This window comes from Aquarana catesbeiana, linkage group LG09 (assembly GCF_042186555.1).
Source record: "Aquarana catesbeiana isolate 2022-GZ linkage group LG09, ASM4218655v1, whole genome shotgun sequence".
Lineage (NCBI taxonomy): Eukaryota > Metazoa > Chordata > Amphibia > Anura > Ranidae > Aquarana > Aquarana catesbeiana.
In genome coordinates this window covers 101,917,888-101,938,129 of record NC_133332.1, presented here as the reverse complement: position 1 = coordinate 101,938,129, position 20,242 = coordinate 101,917,888, and the positions used below count along the sequence as shown (strand labels likewise).

Genomic DNA, 20,242 nt, shown 5'->3' with positions numbered 1-20,242 from the left:
TCCCAATGGCCAGTACATGCCTGCATCCCATCAATTTGAAGGTCAAAAAAGGTCACGTCTCTAAGGTGTCCAGACGTATTAGACGGCCACCAATTATAGTCATCAGGCACCAATCCAATGTCTAAAGTTGACCATACATGCATTAAAATTTGATCCGTAAGGTGACCCTGTCGGTCAACAAGTTGATTCTTGTTGAAGGAGCCAGGTGGATACAACACACCTGCATCCCATCAGATGCAGCCACTGTTCAGATATTCTGGCAACTGGAGGCACCAATTGTTAGAAAACAATAGCCCTCGGGGGGAGATTTGTCCATCTTCGCTGTTGACAGCTGGAGGAGTCTGTTGGAATTCTTTTGTTCAGCCTGCAGACAAAGAAATCTATATGCGTATGGCCATACACACTACAATCTGATTGTACAATTTCTGTGCAATCAATTTTAAATTGATCAAAAGTATATCATTTGAGGACAAACCTGAACAATTCTTTCTATTTGTATCCAATCACACAGTAAATCAAAAGGAGATTTTACAGTCAGTTAGTATGGTATATGGTCAGTGAAAGGCACTACCAGCTGGGGCTCTAAGGGAAATAGTAAGGCTCGCTATACATTATATATTTTTTGTTCAACCAGTGGGTTGAACCAAAAAAAATGAGCCAATTCTCCCATTCACACACTCAATGTGGATGGGTGAATCACTCACACTGAGCCTTTGTATTCTGATAGCAGGGAGATATCCCCGCGAGCAGAATACAGTGATCAGTGTTGTCGGCTATAACCAGTGATCGTTGTGTAAAACTAGCCTGGCCATACATCAAAATTCCTGCAGGACTGGCCAAATTTTGATCCATGTGTGTTCAGTTAATGAGATAGGTTGGAAACTGTTGTTTACCCTGATAAATCAGTGGCAGAGGTGTTTGTAGCTCCCCTACCTCTGTTAATAGGCATCTTTGTAAATTTTTAGTGATGTGCTGGTCACTAGAGATTACTAAATGGTCCAATTGTGTGTTCATGTCAGACAACCCTCTACTGCAGGTGTTCCTAAACTTACTAGCCCAGAGGAAACCCTAAAATAATTTTTAGGTTACTAAAATAAATGAATTAGGGGTCAATGGGGAAAATGCCCCTTCGTGGTCAGTAGGAAAATGCCAGCCTCATAGACGGCTAATCAGATCATTGGGTCATGCCGCTGGTTTTGCCAAGTGACATTGGCCCTAGACTTATGCAGATGCCATTAGAAGGTAGATCAATCAGCCACAGTAGAAGGAAATCTTAGAAACCTCTGTAAGGACCTGGGTGGGAATGGTTGTTCTATTATCTACAGCCATCTTAGGCCTCATGCACACAGAACGTGTTTTTTTCTTTTTTTTTTTTTTTCCTTCCCTGGACACCTTTTGCTTCTGGCAGGTAAAAAAGCAGCTTTAAAAAAAACACGCCTCCATTTTGCAAACGCATTTAGGTGCTGTAAACGTTCGGCCGTTCATTCATTCCATTGGACAGACTATTAATGTATTCTGGCCACTAGAATGAATGAATGCTCAAGCGCTAAACACTTGAAGCATTTAGGTGCATTACGGGTCGGTTCACACCATGCCCGCACATGAATCGCACAAAAATGCGATGTGCGTTCCTGTACGATTCATATGCGGTTCTGTGCGCTGCAATTTCAGCCTTTTTATTTTGAATGGGCTAAATCTCACCGCACCTCATCAAAGTAGCGCATTCACTGCATTCTAAAATGCACTGAACCCGGATCACATGGTACAAAAGTGCGTGCAGGTGCAGGCAAACGCACTGTGTTTGGGACCTGCGTTTTGGGGTGTGGTTCACTTTCTATTGACACCACCTGCAGATCACAAATGGAGTGTGTTTTGCATGCAGTCTGAATCGCACAGGAACACACAGCTCTTTCCTGGCCCTTAGACTTGTTTATACAATTTTAGGTGCATCGAGTGTTTTTTCTTCCCAAACGCTCCTCTCCTGAACACACAAGTGATAGGGTTTTTTCAGATCCTTGGTGTGCATGGCCATATAGGCTAACATAGAGATGTGTTTGGAGGCTGAAAAAAAAAAAGTCAAACACCTGTAAATGCAGTGTTTTTTTTATGCCCTGTGTGTATGGAGCCTTAAGGTGGAAGTAAACCCTCAGCCAAGAAAGCTGCCATTTTGGCCTCTGTTTAATCTTCAACTGCCATGTTGCTGCACACGTGATCAGTTATGACACCAGCCATTGGATGGTTTGTTAGTTTGATTGGGAGCATAACCAATGTGGTAGTTAGCATTCCTGGCATGCCGGGAATGTAACTGTTTTGAAACGATTAAATCGATGGGTTGACTTCCGCTTTAAGGTGAAATTGTGTTTCCAAAACATAAAATAAACTGCATGCATGTCAGCTATTAGATGCCTGCATGTCGGCTATAATTTCCAACAGAATGTCCTCCAGAATCCAAGGGCCCTTTCCCACTGTTACTTTGAAAAAAATACAGTAAACATGCATATGTGTTTTTGCTGCATTTTTGATGTACGTATGTGTTTTTGGTGTGTTTTCTGGTTGCATGACTACAATCATTACATCTGATGGAGTCCATGCACATGAATATGTGACTCAAAAAGTGCACTAAAAAGGCAACTATGCTGCGTTTTTGATGCACTTTTCATTCATCTCAAAGGGAAGGTGTGTTTTTGGTGCACTTTTAAAACATGCACCAAAAATGCAATATGCAGGACTTTAAAAACCTGCCACACCTGCAGTGCATTGGTGTGAAGAGTTCCATAGAATTTAACGGAATACATCTTTCATGTATTTTTGTTCTTCTTTTTAAACACCAAAAGTACATAAAAAAATGATCAGTGTGAAAGGACCTTAATACGACCGGCAACCAAATTCTGTGGTCAGTGTCCCTGGCCTGGCCTGCCCTCTCCAACCTTTTCTGTCATACTATTGGTCTGCTTGTCTAGCCAATAGAAGGTACCATTGTAGAGTGTTAGTGTATTTTAGAGAATTTTAGTGTTTGTGGCTCTTATATCTGCCTTAGTGCAGTAATGCAGAAGGTTCCCCGGTTCGGTAGCTTGTGGTTTTTTGCTGGGCCATTTACAATACGCAGCGCAACTCGTGCAGTAAAAAGGCTGTGAAGCCTGAAGGCTTCACTGCCGGTTTCCCTAACTTACAATGCCATAAATTCTGGATGGATCCTCTGCACACTGCTACACCCTTCCCAGCAAACAATGCAATGGAAAACAGGGATATTTAGTTCACATATATTGCAATACATCTCCCCCACCTTGGGTCTTTATGTCCTGTGTTGGCATGGTGTCCTCCTTCGCATTTTCAGTGGCAAGGCAGTGTAGGACCGGCCAGAAGAGGGATTAGTTTGGCCCAGTTGGTCAGCTTAAACATGTATTGCAATATGTGTGAACTAAATATCCCTGTTTTCCATTGCAAAGTTTGCTGGAAAAAGTGTAGCAGTGTGCAGAGGGTCCATCCAGAATTTGTAGTGTTAATATGTGGTAGAGCTGCACGATCCTGGCCAAAATGAGAATCACTATTTTTTTTTTGCTTAGAATAAAAAGATCACGATTCTCTCACGATTCTTGCGGCGTAACATTTTTAACATTATACAAAAAAATTGGGCTAACTTTACTGGTTAGTTTTTTGTTTAAATCCATTAAAGTGTAATCTTTTCCCAAAAAATTGCATTTGAACGACTGCTACGCAAATACAGTGTGACATAAAGAATTGCAACAACCACCATTTTATTCTCTAGGGTCTCTACTAAAATATATATGTGTGTGTATGTGTATATATATATATATATATATATATATATATATATATATATATAATATGTATGTATGTGTGTGTGTGTGTATGTGTATATATATATATATATATATATATATATATATATATATATAATGTTTGGGGGTTCTAAGTAATTTTCTAGGAAAAAAAAAGATTTTAACTTGAAACCAACAAATGTCAGAAAAAGGTTTAGTGTTTAAGTGGTTAAACTTCCCTCATTTTCACACCAAAGTGTATTCCTTAGGCCCCTTTCACACGAGGCGGGCTCCGTTTCTACGGAGCCCGCCTCGGTCCGCCGGCTCAGCGGGAGATCTGTCCGTTGATCTCCGCTGAGCCGGCGGATGACAGGTCCCTCTCTGCTCACTGAGCGGGGAGGGGCTTGTCAGGCACCGCTGCCGCCTATGGAGGGATCGGACGAAAACGGACAGCGTGTCCGTTTTCGTCAGATCTCCCCCGATCCGATCCGCCAGCGACGGACCTGGACGTAGGGCCATCCGTCTGCTCTTCAGCGGATCGGACCGGGTCGGATGTCAGCGGACATGTCTCCGCTGACATCCGACGCTCCATAGACTAACATGGAGCGCCCGTTCAGGTCCGCCGTCAAAACTGACAGGCGGACCTGAACGGTCCGATCGTGTGAAAGGGGCCTTAGATCTAAATGACAACTTGTTACAATGTTTATACTTAAGTTTGCTGCTAAAGAATGTTGTGATTCTTGGCAGGCTGCCAAGAAAAAGGCTGCCCCTTTTTTTTTTTTTTTTCCTTTCTTTTGACAGCTGTCGGCTTTAGCAGAGCAGAGAGAATTCTCTACTTAGAAAGAATCGGGAAATACTTTGTCAAGATCGCGATAACGATTCTTAACGATTAATCGTGCAGCTCTAATATGTGGTCGCACACCTTTTAGCTCCTGATAGTTCAAATACATGTACAAGCTATTGGGATTTGAGCACAGGTATATCTTTTTTTTTTGCTTACAATGCCGGCACCCGCACCCGATGCAGACTGATGAATGGGCTCAGGGTGAGGACACTGCTGGATTCCTGGACAGGTAAGTTTCCTTATAGTAAGACCCCTTTCACACTGAGGCATTTTTCAGGCGCTTTAACGCTAAAAATAGGGCCTGTAAAGCGCCTCAGCTGCAAACCCCGAGGGCTTTCACACTGGGGCGCTGCGCTGACAGGGCGTCAGAAAAAGTCCTGCAAGAAGCTTCTTTGCAGCACATTAGGAGCGGTGAACTCACCGCTCCTAAAGCGCCCCTGCCCATTGAAAAACAATGGGGCAGCACTGCTATACCGCTGGCAAAACGCTGCTGCAGCAGCGTTTTGCGCACGGATTTAACCCCTTTTGGCCGCTAGCGGGGGTTAAACCCGCCCCGCTAGCACCCGAATAGCGCCGCTAAAATGACGTTAAAGCAGCGCTAAAAATTGTGCCGCTTTACCGCTGACGCACGGGGTGGCACAGTGTGAAAGGGCTCTTAAAGTCTGTAGCTACAGTATTTGTAGCTGCTGATTTTTATTTTTATTTTTTACAGACTGGAGCTCCTCTTTAAATTACATCGGATAAAGAGTCACCTGTAATCAATCTACTCATTATTCAACACTTTTAATCTGCAAAACTTTTGCTATTTTATAAAATAATTGGATTCACCTAGTTGAACATCATTTACCACAGTATACTAATTTTTGTATTTTCCTTTTCCTAATACAGGACTCAATCATACAGGACTTGCTATAGTTACATTATGACACATTGGGAGAGATTGGCTAAAACTGGAGTGCAAAATCTGGTGCAGTTCTTCATAAAAAACAATCAGCTTCCAGGTTTTATTTTCAAAGCAGCTGAAGTTAAAAGCTAATGGACTACAATGCACAGCTGCACCAGATTCTGAGTGCTCCAGTTATAGTAAATTTCCTCCATTATGTATCGATCCCCAAACTTGCTGGGATAAATTGGTGAAAAAATACAAATGGTCAAATCAGGATTTGACTTTGCTGCTCATGCTTGTTCCAGGTCAGCGATTCAACTGCTATGTAATGTAACACTTTAGAATACAAATACACAGACCTGGCCATTTGCAACACTTGCCTAATAAAGAACTACATTGAAGTTCAGTGTGTAAAAAACACCAGGTCTCACAGCTTGTATCAGAACCGATTCTCTCCTTTATTTATCAGCTTGTGATTACATTACATTAAATCAGAATAAAACATTATTTCTATTTATTTTAAATCCTCATTTATTTTCTATTTTATACTGTCTAGCAGAATTATTAGATTTACTAAAACTGCAAATAGACATGAGGTGACATTAGCCAGGATCCCACTCATTTTTATGGCTGCAGCACATACCCACTGGAAAACTGCTTTCAATTGGATGGTATACAGTAGAAAACATTTGGAGCATTTGGCTGCTTCTTCTGCCCCCTCCATTCTTCATTGACATAAACACGTATGCTGGGCTAAGGCAAGTGTACAAGTTTATGAAGAGCTTTGCAGACGGTTTAGCCTGGGATGTTGGTTTGTGCCTGCACATCTGACCACCATCTAAAGCTGACCATAAACCAGGGTTGAACATGTAGACATGATCTGCCCTCAGGCATCTGTGTGGAACTGTACAACCTTCAACTTGAATTGGTCAGACATTTATGTTTAAGCAAGGCAGCAGAGGTGTGCTGCAGACATCTGCATTGGCTTATCAGGGGGGGAAATAATCCATTGGACAAACCACCTAACCTGTTTGGTCACCATAGCCCTGAGATGCCTTGACTAGCAGTTACTGTAGTGCCCCATGGACATATGGTGGATGCCTAATCCAGCCAAGGCTATCATCTGATGTGCTTGGGTACCTTAACAAAGATGAAATCTGAGTTTAAATTAGCAGCCCTATAGCTGAACAATAATGAAAGCATGGTTTTATGAAATACAGGGGGCTATGGTCTTTAGGCTCCATTCACACTTGTACAACTCAAAAGTTGCGCCGACTTTGGAGTGCAACTTTGACGCAACTTTGGATAGGTGTAACTTGGATATGACTTTGGCAGCCAGTAATAATGGACAACTGTTCGACACAAGTTGCATTGTATAACATTCAGGTATGACTTTCATGCAACTTCTGAGGGTAAACAGTGAAGTCTATGGCCCTCAAGCTGCTTGAAGGTCGGACCAAAGTAGTGCATGAACTACTTTGAAGTTGCTGCAACTTTAAGTCACGCATATATGAATGGTTATCATTGGAAAACATGGGGAATGACTTGTCATGCAACTTTAATGTCCAAAAGTTGCATGACAAGTTACACAAGTGTGAATGGAGCCTAATACTCCTTTAAGTAAACAAACCTGGGAAATTCAAACTGAACAAATTCTAAAAATACATAATCAGTGGTAACCTTTCATGAAAACCACATGTCAAAATGATTAGGAGATGCGACAATATAGGCAGCTACAGTGATATGCAAATATTAACTTTACCTATAAAAGCTGGGCTTGGTTTCACCCCTTCATACCTGCCAAGTCGCTTTATTGGGGACAATGGGACTGCTCATTACATTAAGGGAGCAATAAAGAAATTCAGGAGGCAGGAGAGAAGGGGTTTCAATCCAAGTTTATCTCTTACCAGAAAAGTGGATCTGCTGATAATTTGATGATTTCACTGATGGTAACCTCTGCTTATGCATTTTTTTCTTCATTTTGAATGACCAACATTTCTGACAGGTATTCTTGAATTTGCTCCTGTCTTGTCTTGTAAAATCCAGCTTTTAAGAATTGCTTTTTTTCATAGTAACAAAGATAGTCCAGACATCCCAACACTGACATCCTCCACCTTCTCCAGAACTCTCACAGAGAATTCACCCATAATGCAGGCTGGACCTGGAAAAATCACTATAATCAGAGAGGATAGGTAAAACTATTGCCTCACATTATTACTATTTTATTTTTATAAGTATGTAATTCCGTGATTGGAAATGTTCCCTTCACTAGAATGCATCATGATAACTTACTACTTATTCACTTATTATATAATCATTCCAATCTAATCTGATTGTTAAGGTTTCCCACTTTTTACGCATAATCAATATCAATAATCTTTTCAAATTATCAATAATAAGAATCATTTGGGCTGATTTACTAAATTGGTTAAGAATATTTACTCTCTTTATTTCTGTAGCTGAAATTGCAAATGTCATGTAAAGGAGGGGCAATGGGGCAAAAAAAAAAGGAAAAATGTAATGCTTTACTTGCTCCTCAACCATTACTTCTTTACACTTGTGTTTTGGGGTGAGGAGTAGTAAAAATAAGAGGTTAAAGCAGAACTTTACCCAAAAGGGGAAGTTCTGCTTATTTGCACCACCCCCTCCACTGCTACATTTGGCACTTTCTGGTAAATGGTTTTGAGAGTTTGGCCCCCCTCTTTCCCCCACCAACGCCCTCCTCTTAAAGCAAAACTAAACCAGTTGCTTTCATATTTTCCCCAGCTGCTTCTGGGTGCTGGGGTTTTAACCTCTTGATTGGCTGAGGTTAGAATGATGTCATGCTGCACATATGCATGGGAGCCAGTCATTTTGGAGTGTGCTGGGAATGCTTGCCGAGCTCTTTATGCGCAGCTCAGTGTGGATTCAATAGAAGGCTGCATGCAGGTAAGTGTTTGTTATTGCAGAAGAGATATTGCTAGTCTCTTCTGCAAAATATACCTGCCTGCTCAGTTTTTAATACAGTGGAACCTTAGATTACGAGCATAATCCATTCCAGGAGAATGCTTGTAATCCAAAGCACTCGCATATCAAAGCGAGTTTCCCCATAGAAGTCAATGGAAATAAAGATAATTCATTCCACATTTACTTCTATTGCACGCAATACTGCATATGGCCAGAGGGGCTTGGAAATACTCGGGGACAGCTTGGCTGAACTTGGAAAGGCTCGGAAACACTCGGGAACGGAGTATTTCCAGGTGTTCTGAGTATTTCTGAATGACGCTGAACCGTTCCGAGTGTCCCCGGCGCCCCCGCACTTCTGGCCAAATGCGGTACTGCACACCCCATTAGCTTGAATTCTGCTAATTTTGGGAGACAACACTCGCAAACCGAGTCAGAATTAAAAAAAAAAAAAAAAAACAAGGTTCCACTGTAGTTACATTTAGTTCCACTTTAAGCTGCAAAGGCAGCCGGACAGAAATGTACACACGCTGCAAAGCAAAAATTATACCCCCTATTATGTTTGGTGGGCAGTACAGCCACCAAATATGACCAATTCAAATGAATGAGGGCGCATGTGTGCAATGCCTGCAGTTGTGGTGCGACGGTCCTGGCTTTACTGGATTAAACAGGCTATGAGAAGGTGGCATAGCGCCTTCTCATTGCCGATTAAATCCGTTGGTAAGGTCTGTTGCATGTGTAAACTTAGTCTAATACTGCTGCCAAAGAGCTGAACACAAGTGCTGCTAGGCGAGAGCCGCCTTGGTGGTGTGTTTTTATGTGTCATGTGCGGATCCTGTATTCACAATGAATTGCTGTCTGCAGTCTGGATGATAGTTTGCTTTCATTGTGTGTTTTCTTTGCAGAGTCTGTCTTGTTTCTCTTTAGTTCTTTGTAGTGTGACCGCCTCCTGTTTTTGCATTAACGTGTGAATTTCTGAAGCTTTGAAGTATTTGTACAAAGTCTAGGATCTTCTTGTGGAATACACCTGTATAATAGTGTTTGATTACAGTATGGTTAGTCCTAAAACACAGGTGTTCCTTTGATTTATGCTGTACAAGATAAAAACCAAATCGATAAAATGTAATAATTAGAGATTAGTATTAGAGAACATAAGTTTAACCGTTCCCTACCCCATTCCAAAAAAATAAAATTAATATTTTGGCTAAACATATCCTGTAAGGGGGTCTGTATGTATATAAAGGATTTACTGTGTCATTCGCACAGCAAATGTGAGCTGAGTTTATTTTACAGTATTCAGTTATCATTTTCAAAGAGGATTCGCCAATCTGCATACATCATAATGGAGTGATTCCATACAAGATTCACATCATATCATATGATGTGTTTGATTAAAAACTTCAAAACAATTACAAAATTCCAGAAATATCATCACTGACAGCTTATCTCCTGGTATAAAGTACAATACTTAATAAATCACCTCCGATCATTTATGTAATGGGGAAGAACCCCCTTTTAGAGGTAAATAGAGATTTTTTTTCAACATGGCTATAGCCAGCTGCGCTGATCGTGAACATTTTCCATTAGGCTGGTTGTACACAAGTCAATCGATGATGTACAACCACCCTGCCCATACATGTATTAAAACTCGGCCAGTCCATGCTGGCTGAATTTCAATCCATGTATGGCCAGTCTTAGGCTTTAAATTCAAACAAGATTTCCCCTTTCATATCAGTACATAAGAGATTCAATTGCAAAAAAATTCTCCTTTTCATATTTGAAAACTCAAACAAGGTTCACCATTGCGCTACATACATAAGGAATCCTTTGAAAGTGAGCCGAATGCATATAAAATACAGAAGGATGACTATCCAGGAAACATTTGCACATGCATCCTTGATAAATAAAACCCTAAGAGCATATGTATATTTACCATACACCCTGTTGTAGAGTATTGGAGAATATGATGGTTCTATCAACATAAAGTATCCTAATAATTAGTTTTTTTTTGGGGGGGGGCGGGTTCATCTTGCCACCTTTTGCCCATAGATGGCACTTCTGGTAGATTGCCTTTCGACATGAATGTTTATGCTAAACGTGAAGTTCCCTTAGAATAACTGTAGAGTGGTGAAGGGAAGAGGGGCCAAATAAACTGTTGTCCAGATAATTCCTTGTGTATTGGATATTTGGAGTCTTCTGTCTTTATTCAATGTGTGAGTCATATAACCATAGGTGGAAGGAGTTGGCCCAGGTAGATAACATTCCTCTAAATAATTTCTCGTGTTATTTCTTCTTGATTGGTTAGAACCTTAAATAATCAAAACAATTTTTGTAGTCATTGTGAGTTTAATAGTCATATAAATGATTTAGATTTATTTAAATACCATTGTCTATATTTATTTAAATACCATATTTTTTTTCCCAGCTCACCTCCTAAACCTGTCCCCCGAACAGAAACAAAGCCAAAAGACACCTCAAAGTAAGAGTGCCACAAAAAAAAAAAAAAAAATTAATATAAGACACTTGTACTATTGACAAAAAAAGCAGTTGAAAAAAATCAAACTACTAAAAATAATTATACTTGATAACTTACTGTTTTTTATTTTATGTGCAAAATAAAAAAAGGTGCCTGATAGAGAGTAAGAAATGTGAAAAAATCCAGTCTGTCAGTAGTTTATCCAGTCTATTTCGGCAGTCCAGCTTGTGGATACATATTCAGCACTGGCTTCTTTACCAATTTTGTTAAATTAAAAAAGAAACTGTACCAGGAGGATTATTGAAATTATGGACTGGCATCACAATGTCTAGAGGGTCAGTGAGTGGCCGAGCCCCCTATTATTATGGATATTGAGCTGTATGCTTGGTGTCCTGGGCAAATGTAGGGGTACACACTTTTTGAGTTTGTTAAAAAAAAAATTACTGATTGGCAAGGTTGATGGATATATTCAACATCTAACTTTTTTGGCATTTTCAGTTAAAAAAAAAAAAGTTTCTTTGAACACCTAAAATACAAATAGCTATCTCTATCATTGAATATGAATGTTTATATGATATTGGGAATGGATAGAAAATGTCTGGCCAGCAGTACCTTTCAACAACATGATTTTATGTGGTGTTGCTTACATCCGTTTCTGGTTTATATTCTGCAGTAATAAACCTATTGATCTGATCAGCTGGAATGATTTGGAAAACAACTATGACAACGGGTAAGGCATAGCAGCTAATGGAGAGTATTATAATTGACAAATTACATGCATAAAAGTATGTATTCTCTATTGTTATCTGTCATCTCACTGATGGATCAAGTAGGGAATGTTAAAACCTCTTTCAGTTTTTTGTTTTTTTTTGCTTTTTGTCCTGTTGTAAAAATTTTCTTTGACTTCCTGTTCACAAGACACAACATAAGTGAGAGTAAACCTCTACAGAGTAAGAGAAATTCTCATCTTGGACAGTTGTCACCAAAACAGGAGTCCCCATTGGAAGAATTGCCCATACATCTTCTAGTGACAACTGTAAAAATGTGTATTTCCCATCACTTTCTGCCTTGGTGACAATGGGCATCAGGACAAAGAGATAGTGAATAACATAAACAGCAATAAATCCCTAACAGGGGTGCTATACTTACACTTTAAAGAAGAATTCCAGGTACGGCAATGTTATGCATAATTACATTAATTCAGCATGAACCAATGTAACTTTTGTATGTACAATATCTGGGCTGATGACCCTGGAAGCTGCAAATGACTGCAGTAGACATTGCTACAAGTGATATCCTCACTAGCTTCCAAGCCCCTGCTAAGTGGCCAGCTGGATGCATTGTAAACACAGGAGGTGGGCTGCTCAGCACAAGCGCCATTCAGAGAAGGCTTTGCAAATGCAAAGCCTTCTCTGAATGAGTGCAAATCGTTCTATGATTGGACGATGTGAAGAGCATGATGTGACCACTCCCGCCTCTGTCTTGTCTGATCAGGGAACATGTTGAATTCATTCATTCTTGCAAAGCATTCACTGAATGGCACCTGTGCTCAAACTCCTGTGTTCAGTAAGTAAGAGTACAACAGCTGGTCACAGGACCCCGAAGCAATTTGAGTTCACTGAAGTAGCGATGTATGCTTTAGTCATTTTCAGCTTCCGGGGCAAGTTATTAGATGGAATATTATACAACGAGTCAAAAAAGACTATGGTGACAGAAAGTAAAATTAAATCTATATACAGTAGATGTAGCCCAGCAGAGTCCCTGAAGTGGTTGCAGAGATGTACCAAATATATTTTATAGTATTTTGCCTGGACATACACGTCAAAAGTGTTATTAACATTAAGGATCAGGTTGACAGCCAGGCAGCTAGCATTATCATGAAAAGAAACAGAAGGAGCGGGCACCTAGTGCATTCTCCTCAAACAAAGATATTTATTTGAATACGAAGGTAGGTATCGTACTCACAAAGACTTGATAAAATCATGTCTTGTTGGTCCTCCACATGTGTCCGTGAAACTGTCCACATCACATGGGACTACCTCTGTGGAGGCATAGGCTGGCTAATGCGTTTTGAGAAATTCCTATTTTTCAGGGCCTCTAGCATTTTCAGAAATGAGATCAGCATTGGAAGCCTACATACAGTATTTGTCATTACTAGTTTTCTATAATGATTATGCATTCCATTCTCCATTGAATAATTAAATGGATCAAAATATAACTGTGACAATGAATAGACTTTATTTGTAGCCAATTCTTCATATACAAAATGTTAAAGCCAAAAATGAAAATATCTTCATGAAAGTCAATGAGCTTGTCCACCTGCAAACTTGTTTTATATTTATCTTGAACCAAGAGTAACATTTCTGAAATGTTCCAGATTTTATTTGCGATGAGTTTTCAGTAACAAACAAATGATGCATTGTTTTAGTAAATAAGCAATGTTAATAGAGTTACTAATCATGCACATGTATATTGTTAATTAAATAGAGCTCAAAAGTCTTACCCATTGAAAAAGCTATTGTGATACATTTGTTGGAGATGTTCATACTTCCCCCGTGTAGGTACACCCCAAATTAAAGCCTAACAGCCATGCCTAAAAAGCAACTACAACCTGCAGAGGTTCTTATTCTTTCTAACTCTTGAAATAAACTTTTTTTTTTTTTTTTTTTTTTTTAAGGTCTGTGTCCTGGTGGGGGAAATTTTCCCTCTCTTTACCCATCAAATAGACAGGCAGTGACAGGAAATGTGTTGAGTGGTGACAGAAACAAGAATAAATATTATATATGTTAACCACTTCAATACCGGCCACTTATACACCTTCCTGCCCAGACCAATTTTCAGCTTTCAATGCTGTCGCACTTTGAATGACAATTGCGCGGTCATGCTACGCTGTACCCAAACTAAATGTTTATCATTTTGTTCCCACAAATATTCTTTTGGGGGTATTTGATTACCTCTGGGATTTTTATTTTCTGCTAAACAAATAAAAAAAGACTGAAAATTTTGAAAAAAAAAATTTTTTTGTTGTTGTTTCTGTTACAAAACGTTGTAAATAAGTAAGTTTTCTACTTCACTGATGGGCACTGATGGGGTGGCACTGATGGGCACCAATGAGGTGGCACTGATGAGGTGGCACTGATGATGGGCACTAATATGCAGCACTGATGGCGCACTGATAGGTGGCACTGATGGGCACTGATATGCAGCACTGATGGTACACATAGGTGGCATTGATGGGCAGAGATGGGCACTGATAGGCGGCACAGATGGGCACTGATAGGCGGCACAGATGGGCACTGATAGGCGGCACAGATGGGCACTGATAGGCGGCACAGATGGGCACTGATAGGCGGCACAGATGGGCACTGATAGGCGGTACAGACGGGCACTGATAGGTGGCACAGATGTACACTTATTGATGGTACTGATGGAGGCCAATCAGTGCCAAACAATAATGCCTGCCAATCGGTGATGCCCATTGTGGGCACAGATTGGAATCCATTGTGGGCACAGATTGGCATCCATTGTGGGCACTGATTAACATCCCTGGTGGTCTAGGGTGGCATACCTGATGGTGTTAAACGTGAAGTACTAATGCGCCGCTAAACGTGTAAACAATATATATAGTAATGTGCAAAAGATAACTATAAAGCAGCTGACTTCTGAAGTGTTGCCAGCACCAAAAATATGAGTGATTTGTGATGAAGTAGCGCTAAATACCTCTAAAAAATAGTAAATATGAATGACTAATAATAAAGTGCTTAATACTATTCCCAGGTGTCTCTGAACCAATCTTGCAGTATAAAGTGCTAATAATAAAGTGCCTGTAACAATATAAATTTTCAATGTGCAAAATAATGCAATAATAGTGACATCAAAAAAATATAATTCACAGAGATGACTGATGTAACTTCAAATTCAAAGCAAATAGTCTCTATAGCTTTGAATGTTAAGTCTCTATAAGGGTAAGTACGTCAAAGAAAGGAAAAAGTTCTAATGCATATAATATAATGACTTGTAGGAATCCTTCTCCAATCCAAATCCTGTGTGTGCTAGCCTCTCACCTCAAGGGAAGACCCCTAAATGGGTCTAGTCGTCCATCAACAGATATCCTTTTCCTCCTCCTTGGGTATATCTTAAACGAATGGTCACTGTAGTCTCCAGGCTATTTCTCCACAGACACCGAATTCCACGACCAGCTCCTTTTAAAAAATTGTCTCCAGGGATAAAGGGTAGAAGAGAAAAGCCTCCATAGTGTAGTAGTAAAAAACTTTCATTTATTTTAAAAAATATTGGTATAACAGTTTAAAAGTGGCCAAAACGCCATCAGCAAAAAAAAGTGCCCAACACAGAGACTTCTGGTAATGGCCGTAACCGGAAGTGACGTCACCAAGTTCCTCCCTATGTGTTACGTCACACTACACGTGACCTTGTCAGGGGTATGGATACTAGGTGACACGGGTGGGGTTTAAATACTAGTAGTAATAGCTATAGAGACTATTCGCTTAGCATTTGAAGTTTTCAGTCATCTGTGAATTATATTTTTTTGATGTCACTATTATTGCCTTATTTTGCACATTGAGAATTTATACCTGGTGGTGGGCTTCCCTGGTGGTCTGGTGGCATCCCTGGTGTTCCAGCGTGGGCATCCTGGGGGGCCCTGCGATCAGCACAGACGCCCCCCTGTCAGAGGAGCAGCTGATTGGCTCTCCTCTACTCACGTCTGACAGACGCGAGTGAGGAAAAGCTGATCACCAGCTCTTCCTGTTTGCATCATGATCAGCCATGATTGGACACTGATCACGTGGTAAAGAGTCTCCGTCAGAGACTCTTTACCTGGATCGGAGTTGCGCACAGTGGCTTGATATTCTGCTGGACATCATATGGCGCCCAGTCAGGGTATTGAAACCACTTTGCCGACGTCATATTGCTATATGGCAGGTGGCAAGTGGTTAAGTAGTTTTATTGTTTGGTTGACAGCGCATCACTACCCACCTTTTTACTTTCTTACCAATTAGCCACAAATTAGCTATTAGTGAGAGCAGCTGTCTCATATCATTTGCACTATTTATACACTGTGATAGCGTGAGAGTAACACATTGTACAAGAATAAAACTTGACTTTCCCACGCTATTCAAAAGTTAATCAGCAATGATCAACGCAGGCTTGGAGCAAGGTTACTTTGAAAAAAAAAAGTTTTCTATGCTCCCTGTTCGCAACATACATGTGTGGTGGTGTGTAATATGTATAAATGCAACATGTCTGTATTTTTTACATAACTCAATGAACACCACTGCATGTCATTGCAGTGGGTCGTAATGCGTAGGGTTAAATAAAATTTAAATTTGTGACATTTCGGTGAAGTAAAAAAAAAGAAAAAGTGATAACAATTCATTGCACCATCCCTACCTAATACACACCAAAGGGCTTGTGTTTTATTGTTGAGCAAGCCCTAACCATATATTTGTACACTGTAATATGGAGCAGTTCCATTAGGTGGCAGTCATGAGCTTAATTAAGATAACTCTACATACGTTCTAAAAATGGCTGGTGTTATTACTAAAGTCTGACGTTGCCCTCCTGTGGTAGCACAGGACAAAGCATTTAATAGTGTGGCCTCTATAGTAAAATAATGAGGTAAGCAAGGTTACATGTACCATCATCCAGGAATGAATAATTAGACAAAATTGGGAGCCTGATCCCCAGTCAGGCGACCAAGAAAATGGGGGGCGTATTGGACTATTACGGTACAGTACACAGAACAATATAGAGAATATATCAATAATATAAAAATGTAATCGATTTTATTGATGCAAAGGACAAATCATAAGTAATACGTTGAAGCACAATAAAAAATAAATAAAATAACAAAGACAATATGATTTGTCCTTTGCATCAATAAAATCGATTACATTTTTATATTATTGATATATTCTCTATATTGTTCTGTGTACTGTACCGTAATAGTCCAATACGCCCCCCATTTTCTTGGTCGCCTGACTGGGGATCAGGCTCCCAATTTTGTCTAACAGGACAAAGCATCTCACTATGCTTACACAGCAGGGTAGAATAAATGAAAAGTGCAAGTAACAAACCTACATAAACATTTTGGATCAAACTAATTAAAATATAAGAAAAACTTTCAGCCTTTTTTGTGAAATACTCACTTTTCATTTAATCCCAATGCTCCTACCTTCCCCTACATTTGTTATTCTGTGTGGCCATCCCTACTTCTATTCCGAGTCACCTGATTAGGGCTGAAAAAGTAAAAGCAAATTAAAAATAATCAAAGTTCCCATGATGCAATGGGCTCTATATCTGCTGTCTGATCTGTGCTGTCATTCAGGGGTGGAAATAAAGACAATCTACAATGGTATTAACTACTGTACTTAAAGTGTTAGTAAACCCAGTAATATTAAAATAGTTCATCTGCCCACCCCCCACACAGTGCCCACAGCTTATAAATCTTCTTTTTACATTAAAATATTGCCACTATATACCTTTTTGGCTGATCTGTATACCACGGTCAGTGATGAACTGCACAGTTTCTCCAGTACTGAGAGTTCACATAGGAGGAGATTTCAACTGCAGCCTGTATACATGCCCACATGTGTGATGACAATATCATGTGACCTGGCTAGCTCTGATCAACAAGTAATTATTCTCTCCAGCACAAAGGACACAACTGAGCGTGTGCAGGTTGGCTACTCTGCCTGTATTAGCTGTCTTTCCCCAGATAGACAGTGCAGGGAGGGGAGGATCTGTTCATACTTGATAAAAACAGACTTTTTACACAAATGCAGAGGATTAACCCCTTACGTTCTACAGTGAGTATAACAAGCATGCTATGCTGCATGTACAGACTGATTTTACTGTTGTGGGTTTAGTAACACTTTAAGAGCTAACAATTTTCCATATTAATCACTTTGCATAAAAAAAAAAATGTTGCTACTTCATACTTCACAACTTTTGAACTTGGCAAAGGGGCAGAATGTGGTACGCATAGTGCACCTTAGCGAATAGTGAGCATGACTATGAATGGTTGTAATTTAAAGATATACATGCAGCAGCTGGCACTGAAAGAATCATCAAAATAAGAACAGAAACACATCCATGAGGGTATTGTTAATTAATAAAATGATTTATGTATTTGTTGAGCTAACTACAACTTTTAGTACAAATTTGTTTATAGTATGACAACCCAACAGCTCTTCTTGCAACAGTAGAGAATACATTGATATACACCAATTATACTTTAAATGCATATTGCATAAAATATTTAGATAACATCATTTGACACTGACTTTTCTGCTGACTACTGCAACACCTGTTGAACCAATTCACTTGTATACACAACACACAGCCTACCTAAGGAACTAGGTGTGTGAAATGTACAATACAGTGTCTACTGTGCAGGGCTCAGGAGTATGCAATGCGTGGGGTGAAGGGCTCTGGAGAGTGTATCACAGAGTGCAGGAGCGCACAAATCCAGGGGATAGGAGTGTGTACCACTGAGAGTGTGGGGGTCAGGATAGAGCAGAGGGCAGGATGCGTTAAGATCACAGTGCATGAGTCTGGAGTACAGGGGTCAGGAGTACATAATGCAAAGAGTGCAGTTGTCGGAAGTACACATGCCAGTGTGCAGAATACAATCAAAAATTACCCCCTTCTCCCAGTACAAATCTGTCGCCCCCCCCCCCCCCCCAACCCATATCCCCCTGTACAGATCTCCCCCACCCAGTACAGATTTCCCCCCATTAGTCATATTACCCCTCAGCACATACCCCCTCCTTCCCCAGCAGTACAGATCCCCCTCCTCCAGTACAGACCCCTCCCTCCCCACTGGTACAGATCTCCTTCCGGTAGAGAATCACTCTCCCCTTTTTCAGTACCTACCACCATCACCTCCCTAAAGTACACATTCTCTCCCTCCCCACAAGTGCAGACTACCCCTCTTCAATACCCCCCCCCCCCCCAAGAGAGACTAGAGCCAAGGAGGAGCTTCCCTCAGCTCTCCTTATAAATGAGCCACAGGGAACTGGTGAAGCTCATTCATATGCAAATGCGACAAATGTCTAATTCATATAACAAGTGGGTTAATATATATGCAAATCAAGTCACAATTTGCATGTGAATGGGCATTGGACACAATGTACAGGGGTGTTGCGGGACACCCTGTACACAGGACAGTGGAGAGCTTTTGAAATTATAAATATGCACACAATAATACCCCCAAGATTTCTGGATTGTGCAGGACTGTCCTGCATTTTCATGCTACAGAGGTTGTGTCCTGCAAAGGCTATGCCCCTGTACATGGAGCTTATTCATATGCAAATTGTGAGTTGATTTACATATGAACCAACCTGCATATGATTTGCATGTGCATTAGCCAGTGGTGGGATCTTTTCATTATTGGAATATAAATACCTCAAAAAAATTAAATGTTGCATGGCATGTTTACTAGTCTTCAGTGGAAGAACTGACATATAAGCAGTGGCATAGAAACAGGGTAGCAAAAGGAAAATTTTCTACCAGACCCGTGGCCCCAAGGAGTCCTTGCGCAGTTTAAAGCATATCTGCCTGGTTTTGTTATATGAAAGATATCACACATAAATGTACATTTGGATAAGTATGTGGAAATAAGTCACCAGTACAACATTAATCTTTTTTTATAATGTGCACATTTTTATTAAAGAGGTGACATCACAGCGCAAATAGCGCTATGTTTCAAGGACCACCCGGGACCCCTTTTCAGGCATGTAATGATCAGCACATGACTGGCAGGACCCCGAAATGTAGAACTATTTGCACTGTGATATGATCTCTTGTAATAAAAAAAAAAAATTGGCGTGATGGCAAGGATCCATTGTGTGCTGGTGACATCTTTCCTTCATGCTTTATACAGGTTGACCAGTTGCAAGTTTCTGCAGCCCCATTCAGTTTCAAGTCCTTTTTAATAAGGAATTCCATAGTAATATAAGAAGTGTTTTGGACAAATAAGGGGTTCTTTTGGCATACAACTTTTTAGGGAATATTTTAGTTGTCTTTTAAATAGAACTGAGAAAACCTATTCTTACACAAAGGTGTATTATATATATATATATATATATATATATATAGCCTGTCATTCTATTTACCTTCCTGTGGTTGAGCTCTAATGTGGTTAAAGATGCTAGTTTCTATCTCATGAAGACATATATGAATTGTGCTTTGAACAATAAGGGAGAACATCGCCAAAGACAACAGAAGTGATATTCCCTGTGGTCCTCATGATGTAATATGGGACACTTCTTTCTTTAACCCTTGTCACAGAT

The 20,242-nt window shown here is 40.2% G+C and overlaps 1 protein-coding gene across 7 annotated transcripts in view; it reads left to right on the top strand.

The window, feature by feature from the left end:
* Positions 1–20,242, top strand: part of ZNF185 (zinc finger protein 185 with LIM domain) — a 190,173-nt gene that overhangs the window by 117,104 nt on the left and 52,827 nt on the right. For 5 of the 7 annotated variants that reach the window (XM_073599096.1, XM_073599097.1, XM_073599098.1 and 2 more), the window contains exons 27-29: positions 7,582–7,701; positions 10,878–10,931; positions 11,602–11,658. In XM_073599096.1, coding sequence (XP_073455197.1) covers positions 7,582–7,701; positions 10,878–10,931; positions 11,602–11,658 — 231 coding nt within the window. The remainder of the gene's footprint in view (positions 1–7,581; positions 7,702–10,877; positions 10,932–11,601; positions 11,659–20,242) is intronic. The other 2 variants (XM_073599099.1, XM_073599100.1) reach the window with 2 other exon arrangements.